Raw genomic sequence first — 19054 nt, 5'->3', positions numbered from 1 at the left:
TATTGGCGTACTGTACCTTTAAGGTGAGCCCCCTGGTCATGCTGAAGCTGAAGGTGACCATGGATGGTGCTGCTTTACTGGGGTCCAGCTGTACGGGGGGGAGATGGAAAGTTTTCAAAGGAGTCTCTTCCACCTCAAATAAAGCCAAACGTTTCCTGAGCAGCTGCTGCATCCGGAGAACTGCGGAGAAAGAGCAGGGCAGTATAGAGAGCGGCCCCCGTACAATGTAGAGAGCGCCCCTCTGCATAATATATAGAGCGGCCCCTATATGAGGTGTATGGGGGGGGGAGTATAGAGAGCAGCCCCCTATGTGCTGTGTATGGAGGGGGGAGTATAGAGAGCGGCCCCCCGTACAATGTAGAGAGCGCCCCTCTGCATAATATATAGAGCGGCCCCTATATGAGGTGTATGGGGGGGGGAGTATAGAGAGCAGCCCCCTATGTGCTGTGTATGGAGGGGGGAGTATAGAGAGCGGCCCCCCGTACAATGTAGAGAGCGCCCCTCTGCATAATATAGAGAGCGGCCCCTATATGAGGTGTATGGGGGGGGGGGGGGGAGTATAGAGAGCAGCCCCCTATGTGCTGTGTATGGGGGTGGAGTATAGGGAGATCCGCCCTCTATGTGCTGTGTATAGGGGGAGTATAGAGAGCGGCTCACCGTATAATGTAGAGAGCCCCACTGCATAATATAGAGAGTGGCCCCCTATGTGCTGTGTATGGGGGGGGGAGTATAGAGAGCAGCCCCCTATGTGCTGTGTATGGAGGGGGGAGTATAGAGAGCGGCCCCCTATGTGCTGTGTATGGAGGGGGGAGTATAGAGAGCGGCCCCCCGTACAATGTAGAGCGCCCCTCTGCATAATATAGAGAGCGGCCCCTATATGAGGTGTATGGGGGGGGGGGGAGTATAGAGAGCAGCCCCCTATGTGCTGTGTATGGGGGGGGGGGAGTATAGGGAGATCCGCCCTCTATGTGCTGTGTATAGGGGGAGTATAGAGAGCGGCTCACCGTATAATGTAGAGAGCCCCACTGCATAATATAGAGAGTGGCCCCCTATGTGCTGTGTATGGGGGGGAGTATAGAGAGCAGCCCCCTATGTGCTGTGTATGGAGGGGGGAGTATAGAGAGCTGCCCCCTATGTGCTGTGTATGGAGGGGGGAGTATAGAGAGCGGCCCCCTATGTGCTGTGTATGGGGGGGGAGTATAGAGAGCAGCCCCCTATGTGCTGTGTATGGGGGGAGTATAGAGAGCAGCCCCCTATGTGCTGTGTATGGGGGGGGAGTATAGAGAGCGGCCCCCTATGTGCTGTGTATGGGGGGGAAGTAGAGAGCGGCCCCCTATGTGCTGTGTATGGGGGGGAGTATAGAGAGCGGCCCCCTATGTGCTGTGTATGGGGGGGAGTATAGAGAGCAGCCCCCTATGTGCTGTGTATGGGGGGAGTATAGAGAGCAGCCCCCTATGTGCTGTGTATGGGGGGGGGAGTATAGAGAGCAGCCCCCTATGTGCTGTGTATGGGGGGGGAGTATAGAGAGCAGCCCCCTATGTGCTGTGTATGGAGGGGGGAGTATAGAGAGCGGCCCCCTATGTGCTGTGTATGGGGGGGAGTATAGAGAGCGGCCCCCTATGTGCTGTGTATGGGGGAGTATAGAGAGCAGCCCCCTATGTGCTGTGTATGGAGGGGGGAGTATAGAGAGCGGCCCCCCCATACAATGTAGAGAGCGCCCCTCTGCATAATATAGAGCGACCCCTATATGAGGTGTATGGGAGGGGAGTATAGAGAGCAGCCCCCTATGTGCTGTGTATGGGGGGGGAGTATAGAGAGCGGCCCCCTATGTGCTGTGTATGGGGGGAGTATAGAGAGCGGCCCCCTATGTGCTGTGTATGGGGGGGGGGGGGAGTATAGAGAGCAGCCCCCTATGTGCTGTGTATGGGGGGAGTATAGAGAGCAGCCCCCTATGTGCTGTGTATGGGGGGAGTATAGAGAGCAGCCCCCTATGTGCTGTGTATGGGGGGAGTATAGAGGGCAGCCCCCCATGTGCTGTGTATGGGGGGAGTATAGAGAGCAGCCCCCCATGTGCTGTGTATGGGGGGAGTATAGAGAGCAGCCCCCCATGTGCTGTGTATGGGGGGGGAGTATAGAGAGCAGCCCCCTATGTGCTGTGTATGGGGGGGGGAGTATAGAGAGCGGCCCCCTATGTGCTGTGTATGGGGGGGAATATAGAGAGCAGCCCCCTATGTGCTGTGTATGGGGGGGAGTATAGAGAGCAGCCCCCTATGTACTGTGTATGGGGGGGAATATAGAGAGCAGCCCCCTATGTGCTGTGTATGGGGGGGGAGTATAGAGAGCAGCCCCCTATGTACTGTGTATGGGGGGGAATATAGAGAGCAGCCCCCTATGTGCTGTGTATGGGGGGGGAGTATAGAGAGCAGCCCCCTATGTGCTGTGTATGGGGGGGGAGTATAGAGAGCGGCCCCCTATGTGCTGTGTATGGGGGGGAGTATAGAGAGCGGCCCCCATACAATGTAGAGAGCGCCCCTTTGCATAATATAGAGAGCGACCCCTATATGAGGTGTATGGGAGGGGAGTATAGAGAGCAGCCCCCTATGTGCTGTGTATGGGGGGGGAGTATAGAGAGCGGCCCCCATACAATGTAGAGAGCGCCCCTTTGCATAATATAGAGAGCGACCCCTATATGAGGTGTATGGGAGGGGAGTATAGAGAGCAGCCCCCTATGTGCTGTGTATGGGGGGAGTATAGAGAGCGGCTCCCCGTATAATGTAGAGAGCGCCCCTTTGCATAATATAGAGAAGAGAGGCCTCTATATGAGGTGCATGGGGGGGATAGTATACAGAGCGGCCCCCTATGTGCTGTGTATGGGGGAGGAGTATAGAGAGCGGCCCCCTATGTGCTGTGTATGGGGGGGAGTATAGAGAGCAGCCCCCTATGTGCTGTGTATGGGGGGGGGAGTATAGAGAGCGTCCCCCTATGCGCTGTGTATGGGGGGGAGTATAGAGAGCGTCCCCCTATGTGCTGTGTATGGGGGGGGGGGAAGTATAGAGAGCGGCCCCCTATGTGCTGTGTATGGAGGGGGAGTATAGAGAGCGGCCCCCTATGTGCTGTGTATGGGGGGGAGTATAGAGCGTCCCCCTATGTGCTGTGTATGGGGGGGGAAGTATAGAGAGCGGCCCCCTATGTGCTGTGTATGGGGGGGGAAGTATAGAGAGCGGCCCCCTATGTGCTGTGTATGGGGGGGAGTATAGAGAGCGGCCCCCTATGTGCTGTGTATGGGGGAGTATAGAGAGCGGCCCCCTATGTGCTGTGTATGGGGGGAGTATAGAGAGCGGCCCCCTATGTGCTGTGTATGGGGGGACAAAAGAACAAATGGTGTACCAGTCCTAGTATAGAGCAAAATCAATTTTATTTAATTAAAGCTATAAAACATGAGACAAATCAAACAGTGACAGTGTTGGGTTAAAACCGGCACACAGGCCATAGCTGCGACAAGGGAAACAACACGGCACCCATCATGTAAAGCATAAAGGTACAGACTCGTATGAAAATCATCCACAGGCGAACAATATATACAAAAACTCCATAATCTAATTGTAGGAACGCATGTGAACGAAGCAATAAAGGAGCCAAAACATACCGATGTAAGTAGAGCAATAAATGTACCGCAGGCGCCGTGACGTCCCCCTCCTCCCGACGTACGTTTCGGGTTTCCCTCCTTGAGGAAGGGAAACCCGAAACGTACGTCGGGAGGAGGGGGACGTCACGGCGCCTGCGGTACATTTATTGCTCTACTTACATCGGTATGTTTTGGCTCCTTTATTGCTTCGTTCACATGCGTTCCTACAATTAGATTATGGAGTTTTTGTATATATTGTTCGCCTGTGGATGATTTTCATACGAGTCTGTACCTTTATGCTTTACATGATGGGTGCCGTGTTGTTTCCCTTGTCGCAGCTATGGCCTGTGTGCCGGTTTTAACCCAACACTGTCACTGTTTGATTTGTCTCATGTTTTATAGCTTTAATTAAATAAAATTGATTTTGCTCTATACTAGGACTGGTACACCATTTGTTCTTTTGTGGTTACATTATTATTTGGTGTGTCCTGCACACTTGTTTCCATCTAGGTTTCCCTGCATGGTACCATGGTGGTTCTATTGTTTGGGAGCCTTATATGCTTTCTACAAATTCATGTGTATGGGGGGAGTATAGAGTAAGCAAAAACTCCGGCACACTAAAGATGCAATAATAGTTTATATCTTTTTATTCCAAAATTTGCGATGGTGAGTATCCACAAAAGAAAATACTGCAAATTCTGAAGTAGACAATTGATATATATTCTCAACGTTTCGGCATAGAGAGCGGCCCCCTATGTGATGTGTATGGGGGAAGTAATATAGAGAGCAGCCCCCTATGTGACTTGGCTGCGCTGGTACACTGTAACGCTGTCGTCCTGTGATTACCTGGCTCTCGCTGAGCACTGGATGGGGAACGAAAGGCCCATGCTCTCCGGAATCCAGCCCAGAAGGGCAGTAAGGAATCGGTCAGCCAGTCCTGGAGGTGGTCGAATAGTGAGGTAGACGGCAGGTCGCTGTGTGTTGCCGCCTCTGTGTCCCTTTGTGCAGCCTCCAAGAGCTCTGGGGACAACTGCACACAAAACAAGATGAGGGTTGTAGTCTATATCTAACTAAGTGTACAGGAGAGGAGTTAACTCCTGAGATCCCAGACACCTCATCAGCCCATTAACTTCTATACAGGAGATAGCAGCAGCTCAGCGGATGAGATGAGGAGCAGCATCAGTCCTGCACAAGCACTGGCCCTCACCTGTGGCGGCTTCCAGAGCAGTCCTAATCACTGCTCTCACTTTCCTGAGCCTTGCGCTCGTTCAAATGTAGGGTCAATCTGCAGGTAAATAGCGTTAAAATGCCTCTTGGCCACTGTACTGAAAGTGCAGCTACTGGGAGAAATGATCTTGCATCCTCCCAGGAGCTGCTGGCTTTCAGTCATAGAGGCGCGGCCGGGGTGGGTACAGTCACTGCTCCGGGAGAGGTGACTGGAAGCCGCAGCACTCTGATGGCTCGCTCTGCAGCGCGTGTCTCCATTGTTGACGGGCACTGGCAGGTTTTGGAGATGGCCATGTTACACGTCTCTGACCTATTCCCATCCCTCGTCTCCTTACCGGGTCGCGGGTGTTGGGGTTTCTTACCTGCAGCCCCGCATTCTCATGTAATAGGAGGAATCTCTCCCTGAGGACATGCACCTTCCTCTTCAAGAGGCCGCGGTCCGGCATGGCGTGATGGGCGTTCCTATACTTCTGCAGCTCTAGGCAGCACAGCAGGTTGTTCTCCAGTAGGGGGAGCCCTTCCTGAGGACCATGTGTCTGCAGATACTTCAGGAAATGCAGGATTTCTGGAGTTGGCCACCCCTGAGCTGCCATCCCAAGGGCCTGGTGGAAGGCGACCACATCATCCACACTGGGCTGCATCTGTGCTGGGTGATCTGCACCACTCCTCTGGCCGTGGAGACGCTTCGTGGCTAGTTTGGTGCTTAGCACTAGAAGAATTGGCTCAAGTCTCGCCCAACCTTCATTTCCCGGCTGTTCCATCCCATAATCTTTCAGCCGTCCAGAGATCTCCCCCCAGAACTTGTGAAAGGAGACATCGAGGAGGGCGCCGAGGACCCCTGTGACCCGTGTGATGGACGAGCTGCTGATTGCGCCCCTAGAGAGGTCACTATGCAGATTTCTCCTCAGAGCTTGCAGGTGTGGGTTCTGTATAACGTCCAACTCTAGAACCTTCTGGATCAGAGCCAACATGTCCTGCTTCCCCCTCGTACTCTGCAGGGCGTGCAGCATCTCCAGGACCCTCAACGTCTGTGGCTCCTCCGTCTCCTGGACCAGCTTCTTGTACGCCTTGTAGACTGCTCTGTGCTGAAGCATCTCCAGGGCGAGTGGACCAGGCACCAGAGAGGGGTCTTTCTTTCTCTTCACATTCGTGCAACCACCGTGTTGTAGACCCCAATGTCTGTTTTCCTTGTGTAACCTAAATAAAACATAAAAATGACATCAACATCAGATCTGGGGCATCATAGATGGGAAGCATCAGAGACCTGGGGCATCAGAGAGTGGAAGCATCAGAGACCAGGGGCATCAAAGATCTGGGGCATCAGAGACGGGAAGCATCAGAGACCAGGGCCATCAGACGCCTTTGGCCTGGGATAGCTCATAGAATCCCACAGTATGCAGCATCATCTCTACGTCGATGACACGCAGATCTACCTATCCGGACCTGACCTCTCCTCCTTACCAAAATCCCACAGTCCGTCTGCTATCTCGGCCATCTATTCTGCTCGCTTTCTAAAACTGAACATGGACAAAACAGAATTCATCATCTTTCCCCCATCTCACTCTACCCCTCCACCAGACCTATCCATCAAGGTCAATGGCTGCTCACTTTCCCCAGTCCCACACGCCCGGTGCCTCGGGGTGATCCTCGACTCTGCCCTCTCTTTCAAGCCACATATCCAAGCCCTTGCCTCCTACCGTCTCAAACTCAAAAATATCTCCCGGATCCGAGCATTCCTTGACCGCGACACCACAAAAACACTAGTGCATGCTCTTATCATCTCCCACCTAGACTACTGCAACCTCCTGCTCTGTGGCCTCCCATCTAGCACTCTGGCCCCACTCCAATCCATCCTACACTCTGCTGCTCGACTAATCTACCTGTCTCCCCGCTATTCCCCAGCCTCTCCCCTATGCCAAGCCCTTCACTGGCTTCCTATCGCTTAGAGACTCCAGTTCAAAACCCTCACAATGACCTACAAAGCCATCCACAACCTGTCTCCTCCATACACCTGTGACCTCGTCTCCCGGTACCTACCTACACGCAACCTTGGAGATGGGAAGAATAGGAGCCTTGAATGATCAGAGATGAGAAGCATCAGAGACCAGGGGAATCATGAACTGGAAGCATTAGAGTCCAGGGGCATCAGAGATGGGAGGCATCAGAGGCCTGGGGCATTGGGAATGGGAGGCATTAGAGGCCATGGTGATAGAGACGAGGGGCATTAGAGATAGGAAGCATTGGAGACTTGGGGATGGGAAGCATCGGAGACCTGGGGCATTAGAGGCCATGGGCTTTAGAGATGCGGGGCATTAGAGGCTATGGGCATTAGAGATGTGGGGCATTAGAGGCTATGGCCATTAGAGATGTGGGGCATTAGAGGCTATGGGCGTTAGAGATGCGGGGCATTAGAGGCTATGGGCGTTAGAGATGCGGGGCATTAGAGGCTATGGCCATTAGAGATGTTGGGCATTAGAGGCCATGGGCATTAGAGATCCCACGCATTAGAGGCCATGGGCATTAGAGATGTGGGGCATTAGAGGCCATGGGCATTAGAGATGCGGGGCATTAGAGGCCATGGGCGTTAGAGATGTGGGGCATTAGAGGCTATGGCCATTAGAGATGTGGGGCATTAGAGGCCATGGGCATTAGAGATGTGGGGCATTAGAGGCCATGGGCGTTAGAGATGTGGGGCATTAGAGGCCATGGGCGTTAGAGATGTGGGGCATTAGAGGCCATGGGCGTTAGAGATGTGGGGCATTAGAGGCCATGGGCGTTAGAGATGTGGGGCATTAGAGGCCATGGGCGTTAGAGATGTGGGGCATTAGAGGCCATGGGCATTAGAGATGCGGGGCATTAGAGGCCATGGGCGTTAGAGATGCGGGGCATTAGAGGCCATGGGCATTAGAGATGTGGGGCATTAGAGGCCATGGGCGTTAGAGATGTGGGGCATTAGAGGCCATGGGTGTTAGAGATGTGGGGCATTAGAGGCCATGGGCGTTAAGAGATGTGGGGCATTAGAGGCCATGGGCATTAGAGATGTGGGGCATTAGAGGCCATGGGCGTTAGAGATGTGGGGCATTAGAGATGTGGGGCATTAGAGGCCATGGGCGTTAGAGATGTGGGGCATTAGAGGCCATGGGCGTTAGAGATGTGGGGCATTAGAGGCCATGGGTGTTAGAGATGTGGGGCATTAGAGGCCATGGGCGTTAAGAGATGTGGGGCATTAGAGGCCATGGGCATTAGAGATGTGGGGCATTAGAGGCCATGGGCGTTAGAGATGTGGGGCATTAGAGATGTGGGGCATTAGAGGCCATGGGCATTAGAGATGTGGGGCATTAGAGGCCATGGGCGTTAGAGATGTGGGGCATTAGAGATGTGGGGCATTAGAGGCCATGGGCATTAGAGATGTGGGGCATTAGAGGCCATGGGCGTTAGAGATGTGGGGCATTAGAGATGTGGGGCATTAGAGGCCATGGGCGTTAGAGATGTGGGGCATTAGAGGCCATGGGCGTTAGAGATGTGGGGCATTAGAGGCCATGGGCGTTAGAGATGTGGGACATTAGAGGCCATGGGCATTAGAGATGTGGGGCATTAGAGGCCATGGGCATTAGAGATGTGGGGCATTAGAGGCTATTGCCATTAGAGATGTGGGGCATTAGAGGCCATGGCCATTAGAGATGTGGGGCATTAGAGGCCATGGGCGTTAGAGATGTGGGACATTAGAGGCCATGGGCATTAGAGATATGGGGCATTAGAGGCCATGGGCGTTAGAGATGTGGGGCATTAGAGGCCATGGGCGTTAAGAGATGTGGGGCATTAGAGGCCATGGGCGTTAGAGATGTGGGGCATTAGAGGCCATGGGCGTTAGAGATGTGGGGCATTAGAGGCCATGGGCGTTAGAGATGTGGGGCATTAGAGGCCATGGCCATTAGAGATGTGGGGCATTAGAGGCCATGGGCGTTAGAGATGTGGGGCATTAGAGGCCATGGGCGTTAGAGATGTGGGGCATTAGAGGCCATGGGCGTTAGAGATGTGGGACATTAGAGGCCATGGGCATTAGAGATGTGGGGCATTAGAGGCCATGGGCATTAGAGATGTGGGGCATTAGAGGCTATTGCCATTAGAGATGTGGGGCATTAGAGGCCATGGCCATTAGAGATGTGGGGCATTAGAGGCCATGGGCGTTAGAGATGTGGGGCATTAGAGGCCATGGGCGTTAGAGATGTGGGGCATTAGAGGCTATGGCCGTTAGAGATGTGGGGCATTAGAGGCCATGGGCGTTAGAGATGTGGGGCATTAGAGGCCATGGCCGTTAGAGATGTGGGGCATTAGAGGCCATGGCCATTAGAGGCCATGGCCATTAGAGGCCATGGCCATTAGAGATGTGGGGCATTAGAGGACATGGGCGTTAGAGATGTGGGGCATTAGAGGCTATGGGCATTAGATATGTGGGGCATTAGAGGCTATGGCCATTAGAGATGTGGGGCATTAGAGGCCATGGCCATTAGAGATGTGGGGCATTAGAGGCCATGGGCGTTAGAGATGTGGGGCATTAGAGGCCATGGGCATTAGAGATGTGGGGCATTAGAGGCTATGGCCATTAGAGATGTGGGGCATTAGAGGCCATGGGCATTAGAGGCCATGGCCATTAGAGATGTGGGGCATTAGAGGCCATGGGCATTAGAGGCCATGGCCATTAGAGATGTGGGGCATTAGAGGCCATGGGCATTAGAGATGTGGGGCATTAGAGGCTATGGCCATTAGAGATGTGGGGCATTAGAGGCTTGGGCATTAGAGGCCATGGCCATTAGAGATGTGGGGCATTAGAGGCCATGGGCGTTAGAGATGTGGGGCATTAGAGGCCATGGCCATTAGAGATGTGGGGCATTAGAGGCCATGGCCATTAGAGATGTGGGGCATTAGAGGCCATGGGCATTAGAGGCTATGGCCATTAGAGATGTGGGGCATTAGAGGCCATGGGCATTAGAGATGTGGGGCATTAGAGATGTGGGGCATTAGAGGCCATGGCCATTAGAGATGTGGGGCATTAGAGGCCATGGGCATTAGAGGCTATGGCCATTAGAGATGTGGGGCATTAGAGGCCATGGGCATTAGAGATGTGGGGCATTAGAGGCCATGGGCATTAGAGGCCATGGCCATTAGAGATGTGGGGCATTAGAGGCCATGGGCGTTAGAGATGTGGGGCATTAGAGGCCATGGGCATTAGAGGCTATGGCCATTAGAGATGTGGGGCATTAGAGATGTGGGGCATTAGAGGCCATGGGCGTTAGAGATGTGGGGCATTAGAGGCCATGGGCATTAGAGGCTATGGCCATTAGAGATGTGGGGCATTAGAGGCTATGGCCATTAGAGATGTGGGGCATTAGAGGCCATGGGCGTTAGAGATGTGGGGCATTAGAGGCCATGGCCATTAGAGATGTGGGGCATTAGAGGCCATGGCCATTAGAGATGTGGGGCATTAGAGGCCATGGCCATTAGAGATGTGGGGCATTAGAGGCTATGGCCATTAGAGATGTGGGGCATTAGAGGCCATGGGCATTAGAGATGTGGGGCATTAGAGGCCATGGGCATTAGAGATGTGGGGCATTAGAGGCCATGGGCGTTAGAGATGTGGGGCATTAGAGTTTATTTCCACTCTGACCCGAGCAGACCTGACCTACATGATGCTACTGACATCAGACATTGCTAAGAAGAAGGGATCTGAGATCTACAAGATCCCCGGTCTACCAGTTGATCACATTTTTCCCCCGTTTTTTCGAGTAGGTCGCCCCATATTATGTACAGAGCAGGGAGTGCAGCGCTGCAGTCCCGGGGGGCCGGTGCTCCTGCAGGGGCTGCGCCTTGTACCCCTGTAAGAAGAACTCGCCACTGTTAGAAATGACAAGTCATTCTGATTAGCGTCCGGCAATCCTAAAACGTGACGTCTCGGTCAGATTGTGACCGTTCTCTGCTGCTGATCACAGTGCAGTAAACAGTGCAGTGAGTGGCGGTATAGTGTGAGCGCGGCATGCTTGTTACTGATCACAGCGTGCTTGTTACTGATCACAGCGTGCATGTTACTGATCACAGCGTGCTCGTTACTGATCACGGCGTGCTCGTTACTGATCAGGGCGTGCTCGTTACTGATGACGGCGTGCTCGTTACTGATGACGGCGTGCTCGTTACTGATGACGGCGTGCTTGTTACTGATGACGGCGTGCTTGTTACTGATGACGGCGTGCTTGTTACTGATGACGGCGTGCTTGTTACTGATGACGGTGTGCTTGTTACTGATGACGGCGTGCTTGTTACTGATCACGGCGTGCTTGTTACTGATCACACCGTGCTTGTTACTGATCACACCGTGCTTGTTACTGATCACACCGTGCTTGTTACTGATCACACCGTGCTTGTTACTGATCACACCGTGCTTGTTACTGATCACGTAGTGTCCGCGCTCTGAGCAGTTTTACCTTTTCTGCTTCGCTTTTTTCCCTCCAGTTGCTGAGGAGCCGGACTCCTGGGACAGAGGAACACAGAACCTGCAAGGATAAAGCAGCAGCACATTACTACAGGACACACACAGCTGAGGCGTCGTCACAATGTACCAGTGCGGTTCATGCTGCCGATGCGTGTAGCTCACTGACACACTGTGACAAACTCTCAGCTGCATTACCACAGCCAGGTGAGGACGGGATCCCAGTCTCTGATCCACGTCTTACCCCCGTGTCACCGTCCTGATGTCGCGGATCGCTGCCCCCTGGCTATATGATGGCAGCATGTCCATCTGTGCGGGTCTCACAGCTGAGGCTTCTGTGCAGTGTGCAGGTCACATCTGAGGCTTGAATAACTCTGTAATCTCACCCAACATCTCAAGTGTCCCCAGAGTGTGATTATACGGGAGTTACATCAGCGGAATTAACCCTTCTGTCCCTGGGGCAGCGATCACAGCGCCATGACGGGAAAGCATGAGCGGACTTGTAGTTCCACAAACTAACCAGGGCCATGAGTGCTTTGTCGATCACGTGGAAATGAAAAGGATCTTATTATAGTTCAGTTTTACAATTTGTCTATTCTTTTCTGTGTGTCTCTGTCATAATATACACACTGCTCAAAAAAATAAAGGGAACACGTAAACAACAGAATCTAACTCCAAGTGAATCAAACTTGTGTGAAATCAAACTTAGGAAGCAACACTGATTGACAATCAATTTCACATGCTGTTGTGCAAATGGAATAGACAACAGATGGAAATTATTGGCAATTATCAAGACCCCCTCAATAAAGGAGAGGTTCTGCAGGTGGGGACCACAGACCACATCTCAGTACCAATGCTTTCTGGCTGATGTTTTGGTCACTTTTGAATGTTGGTTGTGCTTTCACACTCGTGGTAGCATGAGACGGACTCTACAACCCACACAAGTGGCTCAGGTAGTGCAGCTCATCCAGGATGGCACATCAATGCGAGCTGTGACTTGAAGGTTTGCTCTGTCTGTCAGCGTAGTGTCCAGAGGCTGGAGGCGCTACCAAGAGACAGGCCAGTACACCAGGAGATGTGGAGGGGGCCGTAGGAGGGCAACAACCCAGCAGCAGGACCGCTACCTCAGCCTTTGTGCAGGAGGAACAGGAGGAGCACTGCCAGAGCCCTGCAAAATAACCTCCAGCAGGCCACAAATGTGCATGTGTCTGCACAAATGGTTAGAAACTGACTCCATGAGGATGGTCTGAGTGCCCGGCGTCCACAGATGGGGGTTGTGCTCACAGCCCAACACCGTGCAGGACGCTTGGCATTTGCCACAGAACACCAGGATTGGCAAATTCACCACTGGCGCCCTGTGCTCTTCACAGATGAAAGCAGGTTCACACTGAGCACATGTGACAGAGTCTGTAGACACCATGGAGAGCAATCTGCTGCCTGCAACATCCTTCAGCATGAGCGGTTTGGCAGTGGGTCAGTAATGGTGTGGGGTGGCATTTCTTTAGAGGGCCGCACAGCCCTCCATGTGCTCGCCAGAGGTAGCCTGACTGCCATTAGGTACCGAGATGAGATCCTCAGACCCCTTGTGAGACCATATGCTGGTGCGGTTGGCCCTGGGTTCCTCCTAATGCAGGACAATGCCAGACCTCGTGGCTGGAGGGTGTCAGCAGTTCCTGCAAGATGAAGGCATTGAAGCTATGGACTGGCCCGCCCGTTCCCCAGACCTGAATCCGATTGAACACATCTGGGACATCATGTCTCGCACCATCCACCAACGTCACGTTGCACCATAGACTGTCCAGGAGTTGGCGGATGCTTTAGTCCAGGTCTGGGAGGAGATCCCTCAGGAGACCATCCGCCGTCTCATCAGGAGCATGCCGAAGCATTGTAGGGAGGTCATACACGCACGTGGAGGCCACACACTACTGAGCATCATTTCCTTGTCTTGAGTCATTTCCACTGAAGTTGGATCAGCCTGTAACTTCATTTTCCACTCCATCTCCAAGTCATTCAGTGATATCTTGGATGTGGGATTTTAGTGTTCCCTTTATTTTTTTGAGCAGTGTATATCTCAGACAATACGTATAATCACTTTTTCTCTTTTTTCGATGGTCTCGGGGGGGCGATAAGTTGTTTGTATTTTATTGTGTTTTTTAGTTTTCATTGTAGGCATTTCTGGAGTTTTTTATTGTTTTGACTTCATTTTTTCTGTGTTTTGTTATTGGGGGTTTTGCTACTGAAACTGCCCTCACCAAAGTCTCTAATGATCCACTAACAGCTAAATCTAATGGTCCCTGCTTCTTGCTGATTCTCCTGGATCTCTCCATTATCTGACCCTGTGGATCACCAGCTCCTCCTCCCTATGTTTCGTTCCATTTGCCTCAAGAACACCGCTCTCTCCTGGTTCTTTTTCTACCTCTCTAACCGCCTACTACACTTTATCTTTTACTGGCTTCTCTTCCCCTAAAGGTACCTTCACACTAAACGACTTTGCAACGATAGCGATCCGTGACGTTGCAGCGTCCTGGATAGCGATATCGTTGTGTTTGACACACAGCAGCGATCTGGATCCTGCTGTGATATCGCTGGTCGTTGCTGAAAGTCCAGAACTTTATTTGGTCGTCAGATCGGCGTGTATCGTTGTGTTTGACACCAAAAGCAACGATGCCAGCGATGTTTTACAATGGTAACCAGGGTAAATATCGGGTCACTAAGCGCAGGGCCGCGCTTAGTAACCTGATATTTACCCTGGTTACCATTGTAAAAGTAAAAAAAAAAACAGTACATACTCACCCTCTGATGTCTGTCACGTCCCCCGGCGTCCGCGCTGCTGCTCAGAGCTTCCCGCACTGACTGTGAGTGCCGGCCGTAAAGTAAAAGCAGAGCACAGCGGTGACGTCACCGCTGCGCTCTGCTTTTACTTTACGGCCGGCACTCAGTCAGTGCGGGAAGCAGACGGTGGGGGACGTGACACCGGAATGTGAGTATGTAGTGTTTGGTTTTTTTTACATTTACGATGGTAACCAGGGTAAACATCGGGTTACTAAGCGCGGCCCTGCGCTTAGTAACCCGATGTTTACCCTGGTTACCCGGGGACTTCGGCATCGTTGGTCGCTGGAGAGCTGTCTGTGTGACAGCTCCCCAGCGACCACACAACGACTTACCAACGATCACGGCCAGGTCGTATCGCTGGTCGTGATCGTTGGTAAATCGTTTAGTGTGAAGGTACCTTTACTGTTGGGTTTCCTCAGGGTTCAATCCTAGGTCTTATCTTTAGTCTCGATGTTCCTCAGGGTTCAGTCCTAGGTCTTATCCTCAATCTCAAGGTTCCTCTGGATTCAGTACTAGGTCCCCTCCTCTTTTCTCTCTATAAACCGCCCCTATCGGACAAACCATCAGTAGATTTGTTTCTTATTACCATCTCTATGTTGATGACACCAAATTTTGAATCTATCAAAAACTAAACTCCTTGCCTTTCCTTCCTCTACTAACATTCCCAAGCCCAATAGTTCCATTTCTGTGTGTGGTTCCACCATCACTCCCCTGCAGCATGCTCACTGTCTTGGGGTTATACAACCCCTGGCAAAAATGATGGAATCACCGGCCTTGGAGGATGTTCATTCAGTTGTTTAATTTTGTAGAAAAAAAGCAGATCACAGACATGGCACAAAACTAAAGTAATTTCAAATGGCAACTTTCTGGCTTTAAGAAACAGTAAAAGAAATCAAGAACAAAAAATGGTAGTCAGTAATGGTTACTTTTTTTAACCAAGCATATGGAAAAATTATGGAATCACTCAATTATGAGGGAAAAAATTATGGAATCAGCCTGTAAATTTTCATACCCAAAAATAACACCTGCATCAAATTAGATCTGCTCGTTAGTCTGAATCTAAAAAGGAGTGATCACACCTTGGAGAGCTGTTGCACCAAGTGGTCTGACATGAATCATGGCTCCAACAAGAGAGATGTCAATTGAAGCAAAGGAGAGGATTATCAATCTCTTAAAAGAGGGTAAATCATCAAGCAATGTTGCAAAAGATGTTGGTTGTTCAGTCAGCTGTGTCTAAAATCTGGACCAAATACAAACAACATGGGAAGGTTGTTAAAGGCAAACATACTGGTAGACCAAGGAAGGCATCAAAGCGTCAAGACCGGAAACTTAAAGCAATAGGTCTCCAAAACAGGAAATGCTCAACAAATCAAATGAGGAACAAATGGGTGGAAACTGGAGTCAACGTCTGTGACTGAACTGTAAGAAACCGCCCAAAGGAAATGGGATTTACATAAAGAAAAGCTAAATGAAAGCCATCATTAACACCTAAACAGAAAAAACAAGGTTACAATGGGCTAAGGAAAAGCAATCGTGGACTGTGGATGATGGACGAAAGTGATACTAGTGATGTGTTGGAGGGTTTTTTTGTTTGTTTGTTTTTCATGATTCCATAATTTTTCCCCTATGCTTGGTTAAAAAAAGTAACCATTACTGACTAGCACATTTTTTGTTCTTGATTTCTTTTAGTGTTTCTTAAAGCCAGAAAGTTGCCATGTGAAATGACTTTAGTTTTGTGCCATGTCTGTGATCTGCTTTTTTCCTACAAAATTAAACAACTGAATGAACATCCTCCAAGGCCGGTGATTCCATCATTTTTGCCAGGGGTTGTATGTGACTCAGATCTTTCCTGCACTCCCCCCATCCGATCACTCATGTCACGTGCACCTCAAGAACATCTCCAGAATCTGACCTTTTCTGATCTTAGGGTACCGTCACACATTGAAATTTTCATCGCTGCGACGGCACGATTCGTGACGTCGCAGCGTCGTATAATCATCGCTCCAGCGTCGTAGACTGCGGTCACACGTTGCAATCACGGCGCTGGAGCGATGCCGAAGTCCCCGGGTAACCAGGGTAAACATCGGGTAACTAAGCGCAGGGCCGCAGCACCGCTGCGCTCTGCTCTCACTTTCCGGCCGGCACTCAGAGCAGGAAGCAGACGGCAAGGGACCTGAAGGACACCGACGGGTGAGTATGCACGGTTTGTTTTTTTACGTTTACGCTTGTAACCAGGGTAAACATCGGGTTACTAAGCGCGGCCCTGCGCTTAGTTACCCGATGTTTACCCTGGTTACAAGCGAAGACATCGCTGGATCGCTGTCACACACAACGATCCAGCGATGTCAGCGGGTGATCAAGCGACGAAAGAAAGTTCCAAACGATCTGCTACGACGTACGATTCTCAGCAGGGTGTCTGATCGCAGTAGCGTGTCAGACACAGCGATATCGTAACGATATCGCTAGAACGTCACGAATCGTAACGTCGTAGCGATGGAAATTTCAATGTGTGACGGTACCCTTAGACTCTGTAAAAACTCTTACTGTTGCTCTTATTTATTCTCGTCTGGACTACTGGAACTCTCTCCTAATAGGTCTCCCTCTTACCAAACTTTCTCCAATCCGTCCTGAATGAGGCAGGGTCATATTTCTGTCCAGCCGCTTCACAGATGCCTCCACCTTGTACCAGTCATTACACTGGTTACTCATCCACTACAGAATACAATATAAACTCATCTCCCTTAGCCACAAAGTTCTCCACAGTTCTGCACCGCCCTACATCTCCTCATCTCTGTCTATCACTCTACCCGTCCTCTCCACAGTTCTGCATGCCCTACATCTCCTCATCTCTGTCTATCACTCTACCCGTCCTCTCCACGGTTCTGCACGCCCTTCATCTCCGTCTATCACTCTACCTGTCCTCTCCATGGTTCTGCACCACCCTACATCTCCTCCTCATCTCTATCACTCTACCCGTCCTCTCCACAGTTCTACACGCCCTACATCTCCTCCTCATCTCCGTCTATCACTCTACCCGTCCTCTCCACGGTTCTGCACGCCCTACATCTCCTCCTAATCTGTCTATCACTCCACCCGTCCTCTCCACAGTTCTGCACGCCCTACATCTCCTCCTCATCTGTCTATCACTCTACCCGTCCTCTTCACGGTTCTACACGCCCTACATCTCCTCCTCATCTCTTATCACTCTACCCGTCCTCTCCACGCCCTACATCTCCTCTTCATCTCCGTCTATCACTTTACCAGTCCTCTCCATGGTTCTGCATGCCCTACATCTCCTCATCTTTGCCTATTGCTCTGCCCGTGCTCTACGTTCTGCAACTGATTTAAAACTAACATCCTCCATAATCAAAACCTCCCATTTCCGTCTACAAGACTTTGTATGTCTCCCCTTATTATGGTGGCCGGATCAGACATGACGGCATGTTCTACCTATTGTGTCCCCCCATCTCCTCACAGACTGTAGCCTGGAGTAATAATAATAATTTTTATTTATATAGCGCCAACATATTCCGCAGCGCTTTACAACTTATAGAGGGGACTTGTACAGACAATAGACATTACAGCATAACAGAAATCACAGTTCAATATAGATACCAGGAGGAATGAGGGTCCTGCTGCTCGCAAGCTACAAACTATGAGGAAAAGGGGAGACACGAGAGGTGGATGGTAACAATTGCTTTAGTTATTTGGACCAGCCATAGTGTAAGGCTCGAGTGTTCATGTAAAGCTGCATGAACCAGTTATCAGCCTAAGTATGTAGCAGTACAGACACAGAGGCTATTAACTGCATAAAGTGTATGAGAACACGATGCAAGGAACCTGATTATTTGAATGGGCCACACAGGGATGGTTAGGTTAATGCATTGAGGCGGTAGGCCAGTCTGAACAAATGAGTTTTTAGGACACGCTTAAAACTGTGGGGATTAATCGTATTGTCCTGGGTAGTGCATTCCAAAGAATCGGCGCAGCACGTGTAAAGTCTTGGAGACGGGAGTGGGAGGTTCTGATTATTGAGGATGCTAACCTGAGGTCATTAGCGAAGCGGAGGACACGGGTAGGGTGGTAGACTGAGACCAGAGAGGAGATGTAGGGTGGTGCTGAGCCATGGAGTGCTTTGAGGATGAGGGTAGTAGTTTTGTACTGGATTCTGGAGTGGATGGGTAGCCAGTGTAATGACTGGCACAGGGTAGAGGCATCGGTGTAACGGTTGGTGAGGAATATGATCCTGGCCGCAGCATTCAGGACAGATTGGAGCGGGGAGAGTTTGGTAAGAGGGAGGCCGATTAGTAGAGAGTTACAATAGTCCAGATGGGAATGAATAAGGGAGACAGTAAGAGTTTTTACAGAGTCGAAAGTAAGAAAAGGGCGAATTCTAGAAATGTTTTTGAGATGCAGATAAGAAGAGCGAGCCAGTGATCGGATGTGGGGGGTGAATGAAAGCTCGGAATCAAGGATGACCCCAAGGCAGCGGGCAGGTTGCTGGGGAGTAATGGTGGAATCGCACACGGAGATGGCAATGTCAGGCAAAGGTAGGTTGGTAGAGGGAGAGAACACGAGGAGTTCAGTTTTTGACAGGTTCAGTTTCAGATAGAGGGAGGACATGATGTTAGAGACAGCGGTAAGACAATCACTGGTGTTTTCTAAAAAGGTCGGCGTGATAACAGGAGAAGAGGTGTATAATTGGGTGTCGTCAGCATAGAGATGGTACTGAGTAGGACCCTCGCTCCTCCTGTTAAGGTACCTTCACACGAAACGACATTATAACGATATCGCTAGCAATCCGTGACGTTGCAGCGTCCTCGCTAGCGATATCGTTTCGTTTGACACGCAGCAGCGATCAGGATCCTGCTGTGATGTCGCTGGTCGCT

At 51.1% G+C, this 19054-nt stretch overlaps 1 protein-coding gene across 2 annotated transcripts in view; it reads right to left on the bottom strand.

Moving 5' to 3' along the window:
• Positions 1-19054, bottom strand: part of LOC143804163 (uncharacterized) — a 73499-nt gene that overhangs the window by 206 nt on the left and 54239 nt on the right. For both annotated transcript variants that reach the window (XM_077281971.1, XM_077281972.1), the window contains 4 exons: positions 11329-11397; positions 5215-6049; positions 4472-4655; positions 17-180 (listed from right to left, as the gene is read on the bottom strand). In XM_077281971.1, coding sequence (XP_077138086.1) covers positions 17-180; positions 4472-4655; positions 5215-6049; positions 11329-11397 — 1252 coding nt within the window. The remainder of the gene's footprint in view (positions 1-16; positions 181-4471; positions 4656-5214; positions 6050-11328; positions 11398-19054) is intronic.

The sequence above is a fragment of the Ranitomeya variabilis genome, chromosome 2, assembly GCF_051348905.1.
Source record: "Ranitomeya variabilis isolate aRanVar5 chromosome 2, aRanVar5.hap1, whole genome shotgun sequence".
NCBI lineage: Eukaryota > Metazoa > Chordata > Amphibia > Anura > Dendrobatidae > Ranitomeya > Ranitomeya variabilis.
This window is presented reverse-complemented; position numbering and strand designations above follow the sequence as displayed.